At 37.2% G+C, this 20,673-nt stretch overlaps 1 protein-coding gene across 6 annotated transcripts in view; it reads right to left on the bottom strand.

Moving 5' to 3' along the window:
* The window catches only part of Nfia (nuclear factor I A), a 561,296-nt gene that overhangs the window by 160,285 nt on the left and 380,338 nt on the right, over nucleotides 1-20,673 (bottom strand). For all 6 annotated transcript variants that reach the window (XM_021726814.3, XM_040288754.2, XM_040288755.2 and 3 more), the window contains exon 3: nucleotides 12,165-12,230. In XM_021726814.3, the coding sequence (XP_021582489.1) occupies nucleotides 12,165-12,230 (66 nt within the window). The remainder of the gene's footprint in view (nucleotides 1-12,164; nucleotides 12,231-20,673) is intronic.

Raw genomic sequence — 20,673 nt, 5'->3', positions numbered from 1 at the left:
CTTTTCTCTTTCCACTTCTCTAAGAGAAAACTAAAGGCTCTTAGTCATAGGTCAGTCTGTAGCAGAGACTTTTGTATCTCTCATAATCAACATCAAGGACACCTTGCAAAACTTTTCTCTTGTGGTGTCATTTCTCAAAGTATTCAATATACCATCCTTATTAAGTAATTGATAATCCATCTCTCCCTCCACCTTTTATTGAATTAATCTAAACTATAACTGCCAAATAGGGTATCTGTAAGGATAAGAGAACCAGTGAGTCTGAAAGCATAGAATCAAAAGCAAAACTCTTTTGCCTCTGTAGCCTTAGGGGGAAGGCTGCATAATTACTCTAGGGGGAAGGATGCATAATTTCTTTTCAGATTTTTCTTTCCTTTGGCTTCCTTCAAAGACTACAAGTTGGTAACAAACCATGCTAAGGTCAAATCTCATGCTAAAGTTTCCTTGTTACAGTTCATGACAGCGGTCACCAAACCCACTATAACTGAAAGGACATATGTGTGAATCTGTGTTGCTACTTTTAGAACTGGCTAATGCTCAACCAATAAGGTGCCTCATTTCCCCCCCTTCTATCATGAGGATCTTCCTTATAGTTCAAAGCTGTAACAATGCATTAAATTGAAAAGCTTTCAGTTTAGACAGCATTTGCAATTTTAAAAGAAGATAAACCTCTCTATGGAGTTAACATGATCTGTGGATGTGGGACATGCTAGGAATCAGATATCCTAATGAACTTTGTCTTGCTCACTTGAAATGGAGAATTAACCAATTCTTTTAAATAATTCAGAAATCTAAAATGAAAGGGATGAAGTAAAAATTTCTACTGTGCTGCACAAAAGTGGGGATTGGAAATAAACATTTTATGTTTTCAATAAAACTACATTCCTGCATCTTTTGCAATTGAAACACTTTCAAATTTACTAGCAACCATAATTGTTTTATGCCATCTAACAAACATAATGGCATTTGCTATAAATACCTTACAACTAATCTCTTTCTATACTCTCCACCTCCAGGAGAAAGATCAAATGAAAATTTAGTCCACTGACTAAAAATAGCCACTAATGAACCACATACTCACAATATTTGAGACTGTAGAACAAGAGAAAAGAATGTTCATTAAAATAAGAATGTAATAATTTTTCCATAAAAATGTTATTTTGCCAAAAAAAAAAAATTGAAACAAGGACAAGATGTCTTCTAGCACAAGGTACACATCCACAAGGCAATAGAGTTATGAAAGAGAAGCCTGACTACGTTCTACTGAGTATCTGCCTGAGGAAGTTGCACGTGCTGGGCATTTTCTACGTATATACATAATGCAAACATTCACACATGCAAATACACAATTCTAAGGATACAAGTAAGCATATGGGCACAATAGGGCTGAGGCAGATATGCAGGAAGATGAGATGAGGAATAAAGAAGGAGTGCCAATCCTCTTGACAGAAAAACAAGAGGAAGGAAAACGAGATAACAACTGTTTGAACACATAAGAAAACAACAATAAAAACACACTTTCCAGGGAGGTGATACCAGGAAACAAAGATCCAAGAATTTCAATTATTTGCCTAAATTTGTAAAATCAAGAAGTTAATGGGGCTGGGGCTGTAACTCAGTGGTACACTGCCTCCCTTGCACGTGTGAGGCACTGGGTTCGATCCTCAGCACCACATAAAAATAGATAAAGGTATTGTGTCCATCTACAACTAAAAAAATTTTTTTTTTAAAAAAAGAAGGAGTCAGAGTTTGAATTTCACTCTTTCTATAATAATACAATGTAATGGTTAAGCAACCAGACTCTGGAGCTGGAATGAGTTTGAATAGCTTTCTATCTCTGGATTATAGGCAAGGAATTTAAATTCCTTGTGTTTTAATGTCCTCATCAGGAAAATAGGCACCCAATAGTATCTATCTCCATAGGATTATATTAGGAATAAAAAAGACCACAAATATAGAACTCATAGATCTCTTCCTAAAACGAGCCACTAAGATCATCTGCTACAAAGATAATGGTTATCTGACAGCCCCACTTGCCACTCCTCTGGGTCCAGTACACTTTTGAACTCCACACTTCTTCCAGGCTGATGACTGAGGAGGAGGAGGATGCTAATGCAGTCTTGTTCCTATGGGACACTGAACACTTCTAACAGTTGACTTTGGCTCAGGGAATCTTCATTAGCCTGGCCAAAACTTTCTTATAAGCTCCCTATTGTCTGAGATTCTTTCTACCTAATTCCCAGCCTTCCTCCCTCCTTTACTAGGTGTCTGAACTGCATTGCAATCTGAGGGTTCTCCCAGCCTACTCTTGCCTTCTTCCCATTATATCTCATAGGTGTTGCCCCAATATATCTCTTGTACATCTAATCCCATCAGAACCTACAACTCTTCAAGGACTCAGACTGATGTACTAGTATGATATATTATCATGAAAATAACAATCTTTATTTTTATCATTATCTGACTGTAAATCCCAATAGAATTTAACTATATTTTCCAAAACTACCTTTCTTAAATCTATGAATATTATTCTTTCTTAAAAGTAGAGGGTTCAATATCAGACCATATTTCTCTAATATTTTCAGATGAGTTTTGTCATCTCTAGTGAAATACTGTCAATTACACATGAGAACACATGACTTGGTTTCCATGCCACACAGAGCATGAGAAATATAGCACCTCTGATTTTCAGGTTTATCTGGAATACTTTTTCTCTACTTCTCTTCTGAAAGTGGAATTCCCCAGCGATCTATTATTTGACTTTTTTTCCCTATTTTTATCATTTTTATGAAGCAAATAGTCTGCCAATAACTAGATGTTGTGACTATACATCCTTCCTTATACTTGCTTTGGGAGAGTGACTCACATATCATCCCAATGGCTTACTCAATTAATATCCCACTAATTAAGCTCCTACACTTACTCGAACAGGTTGAGTGACTCTCAACTTTCTGTATTTTACCTATTGACCATACCTGACAAGTGGCTTATTGTTCCAAGAAAACTACTGGGCTAGATACCAGGAGATGCCGGAGGAATGGAATTTAAGCAGCCAAGTCACGGGAACTTGGGAGTACTCTTTCCAGATTTCATTTTTAGTGGTTTGACCCTTTGTGATCAGTGAAATCACCACAGACTAATGAAACCTTTCTACATGCTGCTGCTACTGCTACCTATGTAACCTTCATGGGAGAGCATGGAGGACCAGGTCGGGTAGCCAGACAAAATACAAGACTTGTTTAGACAAACAACAAATACCTTTTTGCATAAGTATATCCTACATATTACGTAAAGATTATTCATTGTTTTTATTTGAAATTCAAGTTTCACTTGGCATCTTGTATTTTTTTTTACTAAATCTGGAAACTATTAAAAAAGCAAAAACAATCTTCACAGTAAATGCTCTTGAGAACTGGGGACTTAACAATTCAATGGTGTCATGAGATCAAGGTTAAGCTGAAACCTCAACAATTTAGACCTTCATTATGAAAGAGGAATCATTTGCAAGAGTGGGTATGTGAAGCCAACTAGTCCACACAAGTAACCCAGCTGTTAGCAAAATATGCACAAGGGAAAACTTTGGGGTGTTCAAACATATATTGCAAAGGGCAGACCAGAGAGTCCTATCTCCTCAACAACGTGATGAATTAAGACTCTGTCTACAATGCCACCCTGCACTCTACCCTTGCTTTGCCTACCTTGGGATACTTAGTATCTAGTACAGTGACTCTCATATCACAGGGGCTCAGGGCATACCTACTGCATCAATAAACTTTGGAATGAGTATAACACATCACAGCATATCAAGGATTTACCTAGTCCTTTCCTTGGCCTATAAGATCCAGTTTGGTGTGACTTCCTGCTACCTCCTACTGAAGCTCCTCCTCCCTCATTCATGCCCCTCAAGATAGACCAACCCCTGACTGGTCTTCCAGCATGCCTCAGGCCTTTTATACCTATTAGAACAAAAGTCCCTAATATTAGCAGAATTTACTACTGAATAGACAGGCCTCAGCTCAAATGTCAATGGACCAGAAGGGCCTTTCCTGAACCCTTGCAGAATAGCAATACACTCTCCACTCTTTATGCCCTCATCTTGCTATGTTTCCCTTCATAACATTTAGTATAACTTGGCATATTGCATGTTTATTAGTTAGACTATGTCTGTCTTCTCCTGTGAGAAAGTAAGCTCAAGTAAAAGCAGGATTTTGTATGTTTTGCCCAGTGAAATGCCTAAAATGATGCCTGGTTCTTACAGTGCACTTGATAAATATCTGTTGAATGAATGAATGACCATTTATTTTCCCTCTTACTAGACTGCCAGGTCCTTAAGAGCAGGATGCCTGATCCATCTCTGTGTTCTCTCAACACATTCAACAAACACATGGTCCCCACCGACCCAGTATATTCTTAAAAATTATCTGTTGAACTGCTTATGAGAAAACTGAGGTACTAGTCTTTAAGTGACCTGGACAACTGATTTCCCCTAAACAGATGCTCAGTGTCAGGCTTTTAATGGCAACTCTTCTTGCTAATTTGACCTATTCAGAAGCTGTGACTTGGCGTCTTCTTGTTCATCTCTGAGTTTACAAGCGCTGCTTGCTGAGAAGCTCTCTGGTTGCAAAATACCTACAGAGATCTGAGACAACACGGACTCCTTCATGGAGAGATTGTTGGAAGGCTATTCCTGTTTTGCTGGGCCTTGCCACAATATCCTTTACACTTCTCTTTTTTGGATATTCTCCATATGATGCCTGCGGATAAGGCATATGAGACTCCCGTGTTCCCTTTGGGTTAAAATCAACCAAGTATAGAAATTAACAACTGAGATGGAGCAGAGTAATCTGCAGTAAATACCACTCCTCCCCCGCCTCTATTTGAGACATCCCAGTAGATTTCCTTAACGACAAGCTCATGCCAGGGGAGCAGAGTTGCCAGGAGCTGAGCAAAACCTGAAGAAGAGAAAAAGAATGAGGAAGCTGGAAGGAGAAAAGGTGCCAAAAATCCTTGTGGCCACATGAATTTTTCTAGCAGACAACTAATCAATCTGGATTAGGGACTCCAAATCCCCAAATAAATTATTTATATTACATTCAGCTTACTAATATTATCCACAAATGGATAACTCCTTCCAAAAAATAATATGCATGCTTAAAAACAACACATTCCTATTCAAATATCAAATCAGAAATGACCCTATTATTTGTAGCAAGGAAGGCTCATATATTATTCCTGACTCCAAGTAACCCCATGATATTTCGCCATGCTGATTTTTAATTGATGGGGAAGTATGGGAAAGTGACCATCAGAAGTAGTCCTTCTAAGGTGGTGTTGTCAAAGGGACCTGTCACACTGGCACCAGGTGTAGATCACAGAGAAAACAGCGATGGCAGATGGAGCTGCAGCCAGCACCAGGTGCACCTTCCACTGCACTATGATTTGATGACGGCTCCTTGTTTGATTTCTTTACTATGTCCGATTCAAACACCACACGAATTGTATTGCTTCCTATTTTCATATTTTTAGAATCCAGATCTATGGATATAATTGTATAATCTCATGTAAACCATAAATAAACACATAAAAATATTTCTCTACTTGGAGTGTTATATTCAGTGAGCACTCCTGAGTCTATCTACTCTGGATCAAGAATCACAACCACAAATGGATTTGAGAACCACTTTGTTCTTCTTTCCTCAGTATTTATTTGTATGTGAGGGGCTGGAGGTGGAGGAGGAGAAGATCTTTAAAATAGATCATTAGCCACTCCATTTCAGAACTTGAACATCAGGGGGACAGGGTTAAAAACAGTCCCTATTTTGGTCACTAGTCAACCATGCTAAAGTCTGGCCAGCTAGTTATCCTCTATGGGAGGACAATAAAATGCCCACAATAGCCCAGGAGTGGTAGCAATGGCCTGCAATCCCTCTGCTCGGGAGGCTTAGGCAGGAGCCTCACAGGTTCAAGACCAGCCTCAGCAACGTAGTGTGACCCTATCTCAAAATAAAAAATAGAAAGGGCTGGAGATGTAGCTCCATGGTCAAGTGCTAAACTGGTATATGTGAGGACCTGAGTTTAATCCCCAGTACCACACACAAAAATAAAAATACCCATAATATCTCAGGGTATAATTATTTCTTTAAAATTACTGTAAATCTCACCTGTCCCCATTTTTCTGTTACAAAGGCCCCTTAACTACCCAGGATTCTGTGCAAACTCAGCACACACCATTGCATGGTGGAAGCACACGGGGGAAGCCCTCAGCCTTACCCATACCCCATCTTTCACAAGGCGAGACTCATGGTGTTCCTTTGTCTGGAGGCCTTTCTAAGGAGTCTCTGAACAATGATGGGTCACACCTGCTAACAATACTTGATAGAGCAGATTCATCTATTTTCAAACAGAAATTGTAGATCAAGCCACATTCTAGTTCCCTTGTCTCTTAAAGAAGAGAGACTGGCTCCATCACATTGCTGAAAATTCATCAGTTAGAATTTAATTACACAGAGCTGGAAACCAGAAGGCATTTAGGTTTTAATGTCTCCCTGAGTTGGGACCTTTACATATTTTAGAATATTGATCATTACTGTTATTGCCGCTATTTTGGTGGTCACTCTACTGTGTCTGTCCCTGCAGGGTTTTTTTGAAAGAACACTGCAGAGAATAACTGTTGCTAGGTAATTGTAAAAGAAAGTCATGCAAATTATAAAATATTGATAGACTGTATTTACAAGTCAATGGTGCTAGAACACTCCTGCTTTCCCAATAAAATGAAAACTGTAAGGCTGCATGGCCTTCGACATTCTTAAAATGACCCAACTAAAATAACACGTTAATCAAAACAGCTCCTAAAACAAGCAGTCCCTTCAGCAGTGAGGACTTTTACATTTTGGAATTATCAATTTTATTCTGCCTTCCCACTGTTTATTAATATTACAATATGACATTGCAGTATATCTACTATATATTTGAGGAGATAGTAAAAAGCAATTTAAAACATTAAGCAGAGGGTCTGCATCTTTAAGAGCATATTGTCAGATAAAATAATGTTTATCCAAAAGAGAAATAGAGGCTTATAGCTTTCTTATCTCATCCCCACATTACAAAGTGAATCACACATATAAATCTTAAGTCAGGAAGTCAGTAGCCTTATAAGCTATTTTTAAAAACATTAAAATCTTCAAAATATGCCCAGAACAGAATTAAATGAAAAACTAGTGAAATACTGACAATTATGGTTGAATACAAGAACATTCCTGGTTTTTTTGGTAACATTTAATAATGATACCAAGTTTAACAATTCAAGACAGGAATGACATAAAAAAAAGACAGTGAGCATGAAAGCTAGAGCCAACCAATATTCCAGAGCGATTTTCAAATTGGCAGGTAGAGCTGGAAATTTTCGAAATCTGGGGCAAGCCTCATGATTAATGGCTTTCCACTGATTGCAAAGGCCCATCTAAAGGTTGATGCCACCAACATATGCACAGCTATCAGACAAATGAGGAGAAATGAACACAATTAAAACGGAAGAAGAAAGTAACCCAAGTACCAACTTTGGTTTCTTATTATAAACATCACACTTTAAAAACCACTAAGATAAGTTTATTATTGGCTGGCTAAGCAGATGATTAGAGATAGCAAATGCCTGTGAACACAGCTTTTCTCTTCCTTGCAAGGAAACCTTACATTTTTAGTTAAGGGCAGTCTCTCACTGATGATGGTGGATCCAGTGGGGAGCATGTATTCAGAGTGCCAACGCTGGCCTGTGCTGTTGCCTTGCACACTAAATGCACGCGGCCCTACAGAAGCGTGCCTTACCCGGACACAGAAAGGTATGTCTGTAATCCCAGCAGTTTGGGAGGCTGAGGCAGGAGGATAACAAGTTTGAGGTCAGCCTCTGCAACTTAGCAAGAACCTTTCTCAAAATAAAAACTAAAAGGATGTGGTTCAGTGGTTAAATGCCCCTGGGTTTAATAATAATAATAATGATAATAATAATAATAATAATAATAATAATAATAATAAGAAGAAGAAGAAGAAGAAGAAGAAGAAGAAGAAGAAAAAGAAGCAGCAGCAGCATTCATGAATGAAGTAGGAGGGCTGCTCTGTGAGCTTTCCCTCCGTGATGACTGACCTGATGCACCACAGAATGCAAGCTCTGGAGGACTGTGCAGAGGGCTTATAAATATCGAGCCAGCGCTTCAAATGTTCAGTCCCACAAATATTTTTAATGGTCACCTAAGTACATCTTGGGAATCCACACAGGTGGGTTGAATAAATGTATTAAGTCAAAGTCCAAAAACTAAGACGTAAAGCCTTCATGAGCTCTTAAAAAGCTAGAGATGAAGTTTCGATAATAAGCCTAAGGATTAAATAAATGATCCTCATCACAGCTGGGAACTTCATCTGCACTGCATTCCCTTTAATAATTAAGCATAAACTAATATGGCACTATTCATTTGCTGACCACACCTGCTCCCAGGAGAGCTTACCTTAATCTGCAGTGGACATACTACCTTGTGCCTAACTCTGGCATATTTATGCCCATGTATCTGTATAGTTTTCCCAAAACCCCAATTACACTGTCAGCTTTCCCAGAGGTTCTTTATTTATTTATTTATCTTTTTCCTCTTAAAAAACTTTTGTAACTCAACATTGAGTAGACAGTCAAAAATTAGTTGGGGATAATGACAACACATTCATCTATTTTTTTTAAGTTTATTCATTGAGCAAGTTAAGTACCAGATACCTTTATAAGTTCAAAGCAAAGAGCTAGCTGCTGTACGAGACTTGTTTTTAAAAGAAGGATTTTTTCATGAATCCTACCCTTGATCAGTTTATAGTTTTTAATAAGCCTGATTCTACTTGGTTTCTGGGTTTCTTTTCTTTTCTTTTTTTTCTAGACTCTCCTTCTAGAGGGCGCACTCTGAAGGTTCCAGCACCTCTAAGTCACTTCTGCAGTTTACTAATTCTCAAACTCACGGCAGACAAGCAGAGTGTGAGGACAGAACTGAATAGTGATATTGCTGAGGCATTGTGGGGATTATGGGGATTTAGGAAGTAAATTTATGTTCTGACCCCTCAGAGCAGAGTAGGTATCTACAAATGGTGTCTCTCAAAGTCTTGGTTTATTTCTGACACCATACTCTTCCACTCCAAGGCTCCCAGCTTTTGGCCTCCCGAAGATATGTGCTCATTATGTTTATGACGAGCTACAACTGGAGAGTAGTCCTGGATATCCTTGGTTCTTATTTGAACCAGGCACTGTGCTGTTGCCCATGCATATTCTCATTTTAGTACTCAGGAGGTGAATTCTTTCAGTATTTCTATCTTACAAGAAAACTGAGATTAGAGAAAAAGTTCAGTCAGTCAGCTAACCAGCTACTTATTTAATCTGTACATTACATAGGTCTGTTTGACTCCAGAGGCAGAATTTTTAACCACTGTACCAATTTTGAGTTTCAGAGATTCTCACATTTTATCTGGGCTTCAAATAATTCCCTTGACATTCCTATTTGAAAACAAATCTGGACAAAGATTTGTTTTCCTTTACAGTTAGGTCTTAAGGAACTTCAAGTAAAGAAAGCAAAATTTCTACAGAAAAAAAAAAAAAAGACTAGTTGGACAGGGAAGAAACAGCTGCATCCACTTTAGGTAAAGTTTCATGGCCTCATTTTACAGTTTGGATGGAACGGCATGTTACCATTTGTCTGTTCAGTCTCCGTGGTTTACTAGGGGAAAAGCATTCGTTTCCCATTACCTTTCTCAAGAGCTGGGATAAAAGGATTATTTTCCCATACATATATGGATTTATATGGAAGGAGTAATGTGTTCACTTCATCTGAAGAGCAGAGTTTGTCACTTCGTCATCCAGCAAGATTCCAAAACTTCATAGAGCTTTGTTGATATACCTATAAGAGTTCCCGCTTTCAAATCAAAAGCAAAAACAAACAGAACTCATCTTCACAACCTGGGGAAATGAAGAAGGGGGAGCACGGGCTTGTTCAAAGCAACAGAAGAGCAGACAGTCATCTAAGGCCTGTAAATACCTTGCCGATCTTCATTTATTCCCTTTAAGGATTCTGTGTCTATAAGGAAGACACAGAGAATAAAGTAATTTTTTGTCCAGTAATTTCACCTGAGGTGGACAAGGGGCAGATGGAGGAAATCGAGTATGCTGATATTTCTCCAATTGAGGTTGTTCGAGACAAAGCAGCTCCTATTTTTCTTTGAAATACGTAGAAATTTGAAAGGTAGGAATCTGTTACTTTATCCCTTCAATGTTAATACTTTCTTTGAGCTTGCATGATCTCCCCAAAATGGTACCATGAATCCTTGGGGTAGCACCAAGTAATCCAGGGTTAAAAGCAAACTTGGCCAGTATAGCCATGCCTTTGGCCTAAAAATCCAGGCTTGATCTTGGTTGCTTTTTGGAATAAAAACGCACAATATCAGTATTGCAGGCAGCTCCAGAAAAGCATGCCAGGCTCTCCTGCTCTCAATTTATATTTGCATGTGAACAGCTTGTCGGCCATTTTATGAAGACAGATGAATCGCAGGCCTGCTAGAGGGGCAGCCAGACCAAAATACGTGAACCGCACGCCCCTAAGTCTGCGAGGTCCTCAAAATGAAAATAAAACAAGTATCTCTGAACACACACTCAGGAAGATTATGTATAAATACAGTCCATCATTCATAAGTCAAGTTGAAAATAAAGAACAAAACTAGTCTATAAAAACCACTCTTTAAAATGTCAACAAAAAAATAATATGTAGCTATTTATGACATTGAAAACCAACATTCAGAGGTCTCCCCCACCCCTTTTTTAAAAAAAAATGCCTGCTCTAAAAAAACACGTTTGATAAAGAAAATATCACCAAATACAAGGGTTGGGACAAGTAGAGCCAGAGATTTTACACTTAATGCTAGAGCCCAGTGACAGAATAAAGAATTTCACAGGTGCAGGAAATGAAGCATATTCTGAGAAATCAGTGATAGGCTATCTCATGTGGTAAGCAAGCTCAGTCCTCCATCCCACAGTTTACCTATCTTTTCCAAAAGATCAGATGGAAATCAAAGTGGAAAAATGTACAGGAAAACAAAAGGAAGACAGATACAAGAAAATGAGGACATTTGAAGTAGATGAAAAACAAAGTATGATGGGATTACAGGACAAGAAAAGTGGTAAGAATAATACCCACTCGCTGCCAGCATGTTTCTTAGGACACAGTCTACCAAAAATGGCATGGTAAGCAAGTTACACATGTTATCTTATTTAATTCTTCCATAGGCATGTAATATTACCCTAGTTTAGAGAAATAAATCCATAACCTGACAGGTTTCACATCCTATTCAACATTACAGAGGCAAGAACACCATTTTGGAATTTTATGAGATGGTATCTGTGAAAGCACCTCCCAGAATGTTTAGCATAGGAGAGGGACTATTAGTTCTCTTCTGTTTTCACTCAAGCTGATGTTTTTCTCAATTTAAAATTCTAACCCAGGATGGTCTTTATTATACTTAAAGTATATGTTAAGTAGGCATTTTATTTTAATAAAGTTTCTGCAACTGGAAGTTGATGTATTTGTGCAATTGAGAAACTTCAGACTCTCCTATACCGTTACTCTTTCATCCTTCATTACACACATCTGATAATTCAAAGTGGAAAAATCCTTCAAAAGTAGAGAGATGATTTCTTCAAGGAAAGGGTTGAGGTCTTAAAAGACTTCAATAGTACTTGCCGATGAATGACTTTAAGTCACTAAGTAAGATCATTCTGCATTTGTCACTTGAAAAAGAGAACTAAAATGACATGAAAAAAACCCATGGTTCCCCCTTTTTCACTGTAAAAGCATCAGATTTGGTACAGCAACCCCATCTCTTGTAGTTTAATTAGGTGCCAGTAATCATCTTTCTTGGGAATTAAGGTCCTCACAGTACCCAGACAGTGTTGCCTGGTGGGGCTGCCAGGCTGCTAGGGTGATCCAAGAACGAGGAATTTGCCCTTGTAAAAGAAATCTCTACTTGAGTGTTTTTCTGAATCCTCAAAGTTGTTCCTGCCGTGGGCCACCCGTAGGGCAGAGCCCAGAATCCAGGTGCGGGGCCAGCTGCTGGCTGCTGTGCACTCTGATAGAACAGCCACAGCCCACACAACTTACCATTTTCTGGCTGTTCCTTAATGTCAGCATCACTTGGCTGGCTGGGACTTTCAGATTGACTCGAATCTGAAAAACATAAAAATACAGCCAAACATTACAGGGTCTGTGAGGGAAAGTGGATCAGGGGTGCCCGGCCTTCTTAAAAGGTTCAGCCTATACACCAAGAATGGGAAACTAGAGAAACAACATAACAAATGAGAAGAGGAAAGATGGAAAGATGGAAAGATAAACAGGGGCAGGGCAGGAGCTAGTGCCTTTTGAGAGGACTCTCAGTTTCTTTTCCACCTCCACTGGCTTTTGCTTGGTGCCAGATCAGAGCTCGACGCTCTTCAAAAGCCATTCTCTTATAGACAGACCGTTTGCAAACCACTCTTCTCCATTATTTATACACTGGAGTCTGATAAAGACTTCATCCTTCATTACACACATCTGAAGCTTGATCCAGAACATAATAAAGTGTCAAAACATATTTTGAAACTGGTATATAAAAGCAACCCAAACAACAGTAACAAGCTCTGTTGATATTTAGCTCTGTATTGCAGCAACAGATTATGCAGACTAACACCATTTAGTACCAGAGTTCTAATATTGTAGCACACGCACTTGAGATAACTGTATAACTCAAAAAGGGCTTTCTGAAAGTACACGTTTTCCTCTGATGTTAAAAGTACTGTATTCCTATTGCACTCATGCATTAGGTAGGTCCTAAAGGGCTTTATTAGCAAAAACAGATTCCTGCACACCTTTATGAAATTAAAACTATTTCTTCTTTCATAATCAGATTTTAGAACTAAAAATTTTTAATTCAATTAAATTAATTTCTTAATAGAATAATTTAAAATAAAGTAACATTTAGCTTTAAAATTAGATGAAAACTAAATTAAAAGAATTGCATAGAATTAGAAGCAAGCATATTTATAATGGACTTGGGAATGAGGGAGAAAAATCAAGAAAAAATATTTCATAGGGAAAATTTTTTTATGTGAAGCACTTTTGGGGATTTAAGATAGTTTAAAACATTATTTTAAAACCAATGCACACAAAGTCTTTAAAACAAAATTTTAAAACCTTTTATAATCTGTGGAAAGGCTGGATCCTGACTTTACATTGACTTCACAGGGTTAGAATCAGGTCTCCGAAATTTTGACCGCGTTTCAGCAAGAAGTTGAAAGTAAGATCAAAAGTTCATGGCACTTAACTGTGATTAAACTGAAAATGTTACTTCTGTTGCAACAGACATATAGTATCACCAATCTTTCTGGGAGATATTGCACAAAGTGACTTTAGACTAGAAATGCTAATTTATTATTAAAACAAAGACTTCCTGCATTTAAACAAATCAAGATTTTAATTCTAGAAAAGTACTATAAAGAACATTTTGAAATTTTCAGATAATCTTAACCTTGATGATTACAGCCAAAAAAAAAAATGTTTATTTAAGGGTTCAAATTACAAAAGTAAAAAGGCAAATTTTTATTTAAGTCTGGCAAAAATGACAGTTTTAAATTTTCTTGTAACAACTGTGTAATAAAGACAAAAACAAAAGTCACGATTTATCAAAAAATTTTAGAGGGAGGAATCCTTCAGAAAAAAACTATAAAATTAAATACAAAGGCCTTCACTAAAAATTGGAAATGCGAACAAATTTATATCATAATCACATTTGAAATTTTAATTATTAATATTACACGTAGAGCATACAATTTTTTTAAAATCCCATGATTTCCTTCTTTTTTCCTAAGGAAGGGTCCTATCACTTTGCCATTAGAAATAACAAATTAAATATTTTAAGAAATAATTCAGCATATTTTAGGAGAGACATGCCTCCATTATTTTTGTTCTAGAAAGTCTTGAATGATTAATATCTGTACCCAAAATTAAAGCAAAATATATAATTTCATTTTAAGAGAACTAAAGTTCTTCTTGATCAAATCCCCAAACAGGTATATAAAATTTTGCCAGATACAATGTTTTCTTTGGAATAATACTAGGAAATATAATTCTCTATCTGATAGCTTAGCCAACATTCTACTTCTAGGTGTAAAACCTTTACAATTAATTGCTTCTCCATGAACAAATGGAAAACATCTTTCATCTCCATTAATTTAGATATATAATAGTGAATAACTTTTCTAATAATGTCTCTCTTTAGAGAGACCCAAGTCTTTTTTTTTTTTTTTTAATAATCCGAAAGTAGACTTCTTTGTTCTTTTCACTTTACATTTATGTTTGGTTTGCCACCCTACCTTTATAGAAAAATAACAAAATGATAGAAAGTATGCCACAGCAATAAAAGATGAATATTAGGTATGTTTAAAGTTAGTTTAAAAATTCCAAAGCCACAGAAAAACAAGCAAACCAACAGTGAAGGACTGAGTGGCAAAAATGTTCAGAATTGGTCTGTAAGGGGCCGCGGCGCTCTCGTGAAAGCTCAGTTACAAACACTGGAGGAGGCATCTAGCCAAACTGAAAACAGAATGTAATTTCTCAGTTTTTATTCAAGAGCTAGAGACACTGCTATTCAGCCAGAGGCTGCATACTAAAGTATTCCATCCTGGTAAGGGTTAGGCAAAGCCAAAGGTCCACCAGAAAATTTGAATGATCTAAAAACTTCAGTAACTTTCTATCCTGCCCATTTAATACTGTCTCCTTTTTTGAACCACCAGGGAGAAAAACTACCGGATCCTGTAAGTATCCTATGCTGAGGATGGACACATGGGCACTTTTTCTGATACAGCAAAAGGTCATGGATGCTGTTAAGAATGGAGCCAATCAGATGGCCAGAATCGCAAATGAATTTCTACCCATACATAATTGATACAAATGAAAAATCTCCTTCTTAAGCATTTGCATTAAAATACTATCAAGAAGGTTAACAATTAATTTACTTTTCTATTTTATATACTTGGTAGAGACCTGTCCGAAGCCAATGCAACTTTATATCTTACTATTCTGGATAATCATGCTGTGGTTTGTTGACTCCAATCACCTCTGAAATAATTAGAGGCCCCAGGAAACAAACAGGTGCATAAGATTAGATGTCCCTCTTGTATCTGAGGCCCTGGGACAGTGAATTTCTCTTGTTCCCTAGTTGAAAGCCAAAAGATAGATAGATAGATAGATAGAGATATATAGACAGACAGACAGACAGACAGACAGACACACACACACACACACACACACACACACACACACATTTGGTGGTGCTGGGGAACCCAGGGACTTATACATGCTAGATAAGCAGTCTACCAACTGAGCCATATCCCCAGCCACCCCCGAAAACATTTATATTTTACAATAAAGAGAGTATTCCTTAAAGTGTATTTAAATGATGGAGATGGAAAAGCTATTGTGAGGAAGTACATTAGGGTTATCAATTTTTTTCCCATCTAGGGATTTGTTTTTTGTTTAAAGAACCTTAGACTTCAACCTAACCTTGAAAAGCGATGTTTCTTTTGGTTTTTTAAAAATTTATGAGCAGAAATTTAAACCTAAAATAGACAGGGTTTGCATATAGGAGGCTGGGTTAAGACCTCTTAATTGGACTGGTAGCCATCCATCTATGCATTTTTATGGCGCCTACAGCTATATTGCTAGAGTACTCAGACAAAGTTCACTATCAATATAATCACTAGGGAAAGGAATAAAATAAATCATAATGTCTACAAATCAGTCTCCCTTTCTTGTACTAAGCTTATGCAGGACAAGAGCAGAAACCTTGTGCTAGATTTGCTACTTAGGTACATATTGGGGCATGGAACCTCACACAGCACCTCTCTGGGCAAGGCAAGGAATGACAAAGACATGTGAATGCAATAAAACTGTTGCGACAAAAATGCAGGTATCACTTCCTTCTATTTTATGTTCTTTAAGCAAAAAGCAAAGATGGAATATTGCTAAATCTTCTCTGTCCTTGACCTAGAATAAAGCGCTTTCTCCCCTGCAGTCCATCTTTCATCGTCCACAGAGCTCACATGGTTCGACTGATATAGGTGAACTAAGGTGATTTTAAATGATCTCCTATGAGAACCTGAGCTCCTAAAGAAAAGAATTCCTTCCTCTTTTTCTGTTGCCTACAGTTCCTCCGACAGGGTGCCTGGCCCGGCCACAGAGTTCAATAACTGCTGAACTGATGAATTTTCCATTGTCGTTCAGCTTTCTACCACTGAACCACTGCCAGCAACACTGAACCACTGAAAAATATACTAAGCTCACACTGGAAGAGCGAGTGTGGAACTTAAAAAGAGGGGAAGAAAAGGCCTCTATCTCTGTTTGACATTCCCCTCTGTGGAAGCCAGCAGAAGAGGTAAGGTGCAAGTTTGTGGGTGATTCGGAAATCTTGCAGTGTTTGAAAGTTGCAGACAGTCATTTCCTATGACCCGCTGGCCCACAAACCACAGAGGCTGAGCCAAGGACAGTGTTTGAGACACAGGAGGCCCTCCAGAAATGTACAAGGGCTAAAATGACGGATGGCAGGACTATTTTGCGCATTCAAAAGACACAAAGGTTAGGGAAAGCCCCATCCTGGGGTGTCTGCAGAGTGCCTCTGAATCCAAACCACTGCTATTGTGAAGAGCCTGATAAAGAAGAGCAGACACTTGGTGGTGAAGAATCTGCCCCCCTAAACACACCAGTGTAATTCCTATTCAGTCCCCATGTTATCAACAAAAGTCTATGGCCATAAGGCACAAATTCTAGTTCCACTAGAAAGATAATTTTGCCTGAGTTTCGCCTAAGTTTCCCTGCACCCCAAATGGTTGGGCTAACGAGGTCTGAAAAGCCTTTGTTAGAATTTTGTGCCCAGTCTGAAATTTCCCAAACTACATGATATGAAAAACAACAACAACAACAACAACACACACACACAAAAAAAAAACCAGAAGTCACCCAGTCATGAAAGTATGTTAGTCAAGTGAAAGAAAAAAAGTGAAAATTTTACTGGAATGAGTTGGGATTGTTTATAGTGTAAAAAATAATAATAATAAATAAAAGACAAAGAATGGATACTTCCTTGCCAATTAATGAAGAGTTAGGAGAATTCTGGGGGCAAAAGGAAATAAAGAATAAGGGTAGTGACAGTCTGACTGTGATAAACAGTTATCCTGGGCAATTGTGTAGCCCTTGAAGATGTTCAAAATTTAGATATGTTTTTGTTTCTTATGGTTTGAGAAGATGAGCACTTTGCAATAAAGGCAGATCAAAGAATTCGTTTTTCTACATCCATGAAGTTACAATAAATAAAAATAATATTTCTGATTAATAGTGTAAGGTTTAGAATTATTCTATTTTGATCACGTAGTATTCTACCATATTTATTACAGTAAAGAAATCCAGAAAAGCAAATTACTATGAGAGTCACATTTTGCTTACTGATCTCACAGTTGCTGTTATTCAAGAGATTATTGTTGTAATGTTGATAACATTCAGGAATATTTTATATTTTTTCCAGTAAGACCACATCCTTAAAGACTGATGTCAGAAGAAATATTTAAAAAACTTTATTTGAGAATTCAAAATGTCAAGGTACAGGTGTACATATGTATATATAATTTGTAGCGTAAGTGTAAACACTGATGAATAGAAGACCACCAGCCAAATATAACATTATTCATCATGGTCCAATGAAGAAAAGACAAAAATCTGTAATATCATCCTAAATCTGGACCGCCAAAAATATGCAATTATTATTAGCATTTCTAGATACTAGATAAAATCCTTTATACACAGTGAATAACCAAACCGATATTTCAGGTCAATTAATGTACATAACTGTGGGTCACCTAATGAAAAATTAATATGCAATGACCTAGTTCTTAAAACAGAAAAATTATGAGGCAGGTTATACCATTTAAGTTTTCTTTATGTTTTCACAAGGAAACAGTCCATGGTTCTTCAAATGGAAAGTCTTATTTTTACATTTAAAATACAAAATTTAATCTCTACCACTTCATAGCAATCCCAAACTGCAGGTCTATGTGAGAACTGCAGTAATTAAAGCATGCAGAGCAAGTCCTTCTTTGTCCAAGGGAGACAGGGAGATATGGCCTAGGAAGTCCTAGCTCCAAAAGAACTCAGCTAGTTTGCACACGTGGGACTTGGCGGAGAGGAAAGGCTGTGTTCATGCAGCAGCCACTTGGAAGGGGTCCACAGGACCACCTGGGGGCTGCCAGCTGCTCTGGAGCTTCACCCCTTAGCCACACCCATGTATGGCATTTTCAAGGCCTATTTAAGATTGTTACATAACCTACTTTACTATCATTTTCTTTCTTGAAAGTATTCTTTTTGTAATGCCTTTTTGAACAAGAAATTTGTGAAATATTAAATTTGCAGGAATTAGATTTTTTGGCATTAACGCTGGTATTCAAGGCCCATCTGTTTAGTGGGACTGTGTATCAGGATGGGACTGTTTAGGTTGAAGAGTGATTCAACTGTCTTATCACCTACTCATAAATGTGTTAGTTTTCTATGTGCACAAGGAGGTTGCAGAATGATACACAGTTTTAACACGCTAAGAAAAAAAATTAAATGGTGTAACTATTGTGAGATGACAGTGAGGGGGACTCATTTCTAATCTTTAAAAATGCTAAATTCAGTCACTCTTAGAGTAAAGACAAAATGACTCAATCCTTAAGTCTTTGGTCTTGACATCAGGCTGATTTCAAGGAGTGATCAGCTTTGCTAGTGACGTAAATAAAGTCAAAGTTGGTGATAATAGAAGATACACAAGCACGATACTTGGACTACATTTATCACTTCTCACATTTTGTTTGACAAAATGTTTAGACCATCATTTTGAACTATGTGTTTTTTTCCCCCCCATTAGAGGGGCTGTGTTGACTTGTGATGGTGACCTGCTGATTAATTTAGAACTCAAGTAGCTAAGGCAACCTGGTCACCTACCCACTCCAATGTAACACAGACCTACATAAAAGGCCTTTACAGTAAAGTCTTCACATATCAGAATTGTGCTCCACTTCACCCTTTTAGTCACTTTTTCACCATTAAAATGAACCACAACACTAGGTCTTGGGATATAAATATACTTGAAGACTATTCATATAGTCATTTAGATACAGCAGAAAATGCTTCTATACATTTTCATGTTATAAAATAAATATATCAAATAAAAGTGATACATAACTGAATTATAATCTGTATGTATTATTTGCATGTAGATGTCCATAAAGTAATTTATTAAAATAATCGGGGCTGGGGATGTGGCTTAATGGCAGAGTGCTTACCTACCATGCATGAGGCTTTGGATTCCATATCTAGTGCTGCCAAAAATAAAAATAATAAAATACTAAAATGCCCTCTGTTGAGAGTAACCATGCCATTAAAGTTCAGGTAGCACCATAAGTAATACACTTTGTTGAAATTGTATTCAGTATTGAAAGGAGTATGAAATGGCAAAAAGATAAGATCCTAAAATTTTCATCTGTATAATTTAATTACACTAGATCTCAGTTTCTTCATCTGTAAAATGGGAACACCAGTGATCATTTGCCTAACTTAACAAGATAGTTTATGAATCAAATACAATAAAGCAAGAAAACCTGGTTTTGAAATTTATAAATGGACAAAAAAAAAAAAAACAACCAGTTATCTCTGCCATTCACATTTTCTCATCCAAACAACTTTTTCATTTGCTTTTAAAAAATCAACTCCAATCCACACATGATGTGATTCTAATATAAAGCATCCACATCACAGACCTGGTTTTAAAGAAAAGGTTCTTAATTCCCATATACTGGGAAAGAGATTATCTCTGATAATGGAAATGTAAATCTCAGCTTGCTGTTGTTTATTCCAGACAGACATTTGTGTGTTAAGTCTGTTTATCAGGCAACACTTTGTCTAAGCCAGGAAGTAGTCAGTCTTTGTAACAAGATGTATGCAAATTAATTTCCCATGAGTCTCTGCAGCAAATTGTAGCAAGAAAAAAAAAATATTCCTTGTTACTTTACCAGCAAGCAGCTACCTCAAAAGTAGAATAGGACAGAGGAAGACCACGCTGATGAGTTTAAATGAGTCCTAAACATGTGCTCACAGTCTGTTGCTCTTTATTCTAAGCAGACGTGGTGCATTACATCTGTTTATCAGACAACACTCTGTCTGGATATTCAGGCTTTGGAACCTGTGTGAAAATAATCCAAGAAAGTAACCTGTCAGTGGCAAGACTCCAAGCCTCCTGCCACTTTAAGAATCTACCAAAGGAAGTACCCCCCAAACCTTGGAAACTTAAAAACAAAAAATCCAGCTCCAACTTTTTATCCACTTTCTATCTGAAAAAAACTTTTCCATTTTCATTGTATTCTCTAATGGTATGACAGATTCCTGTCACAATAGTAAACTTTATCATCCAAATTAAACTGATAAATACAATATTTGCTAACAACATCCTATATAGTAACCAAAGCCAGAAAGCTTTTAAAATAAAACAATAGAAGAGTATTTATTCTCTACTTCTATTATTAAGGTATCCTGGAATCTTCTTTAGTTTAGTCCT

The sequence above is a fragment of the Ictidomys tridecemlineatus genome, chromosome 11, assembly GCF_052094955.1.
Source record: "Ictidomys tridecemlineatus isolate mIctTri1 chromosome 11, mIctTri1.hap1, whole genome shotgun sequence".
Lineage (NCBI taxonomy): Eukaryota > Metazoa > Chordata > Mammalia > Rodentia > Sciuridae > Ictidomys > Ictidomys tridecemlineatus.
The sequence above is the reverse complement of the archived record's forward strand: the minus strand, read 5'-3'. Positions and strand labels throughout refer to the sequence as shown.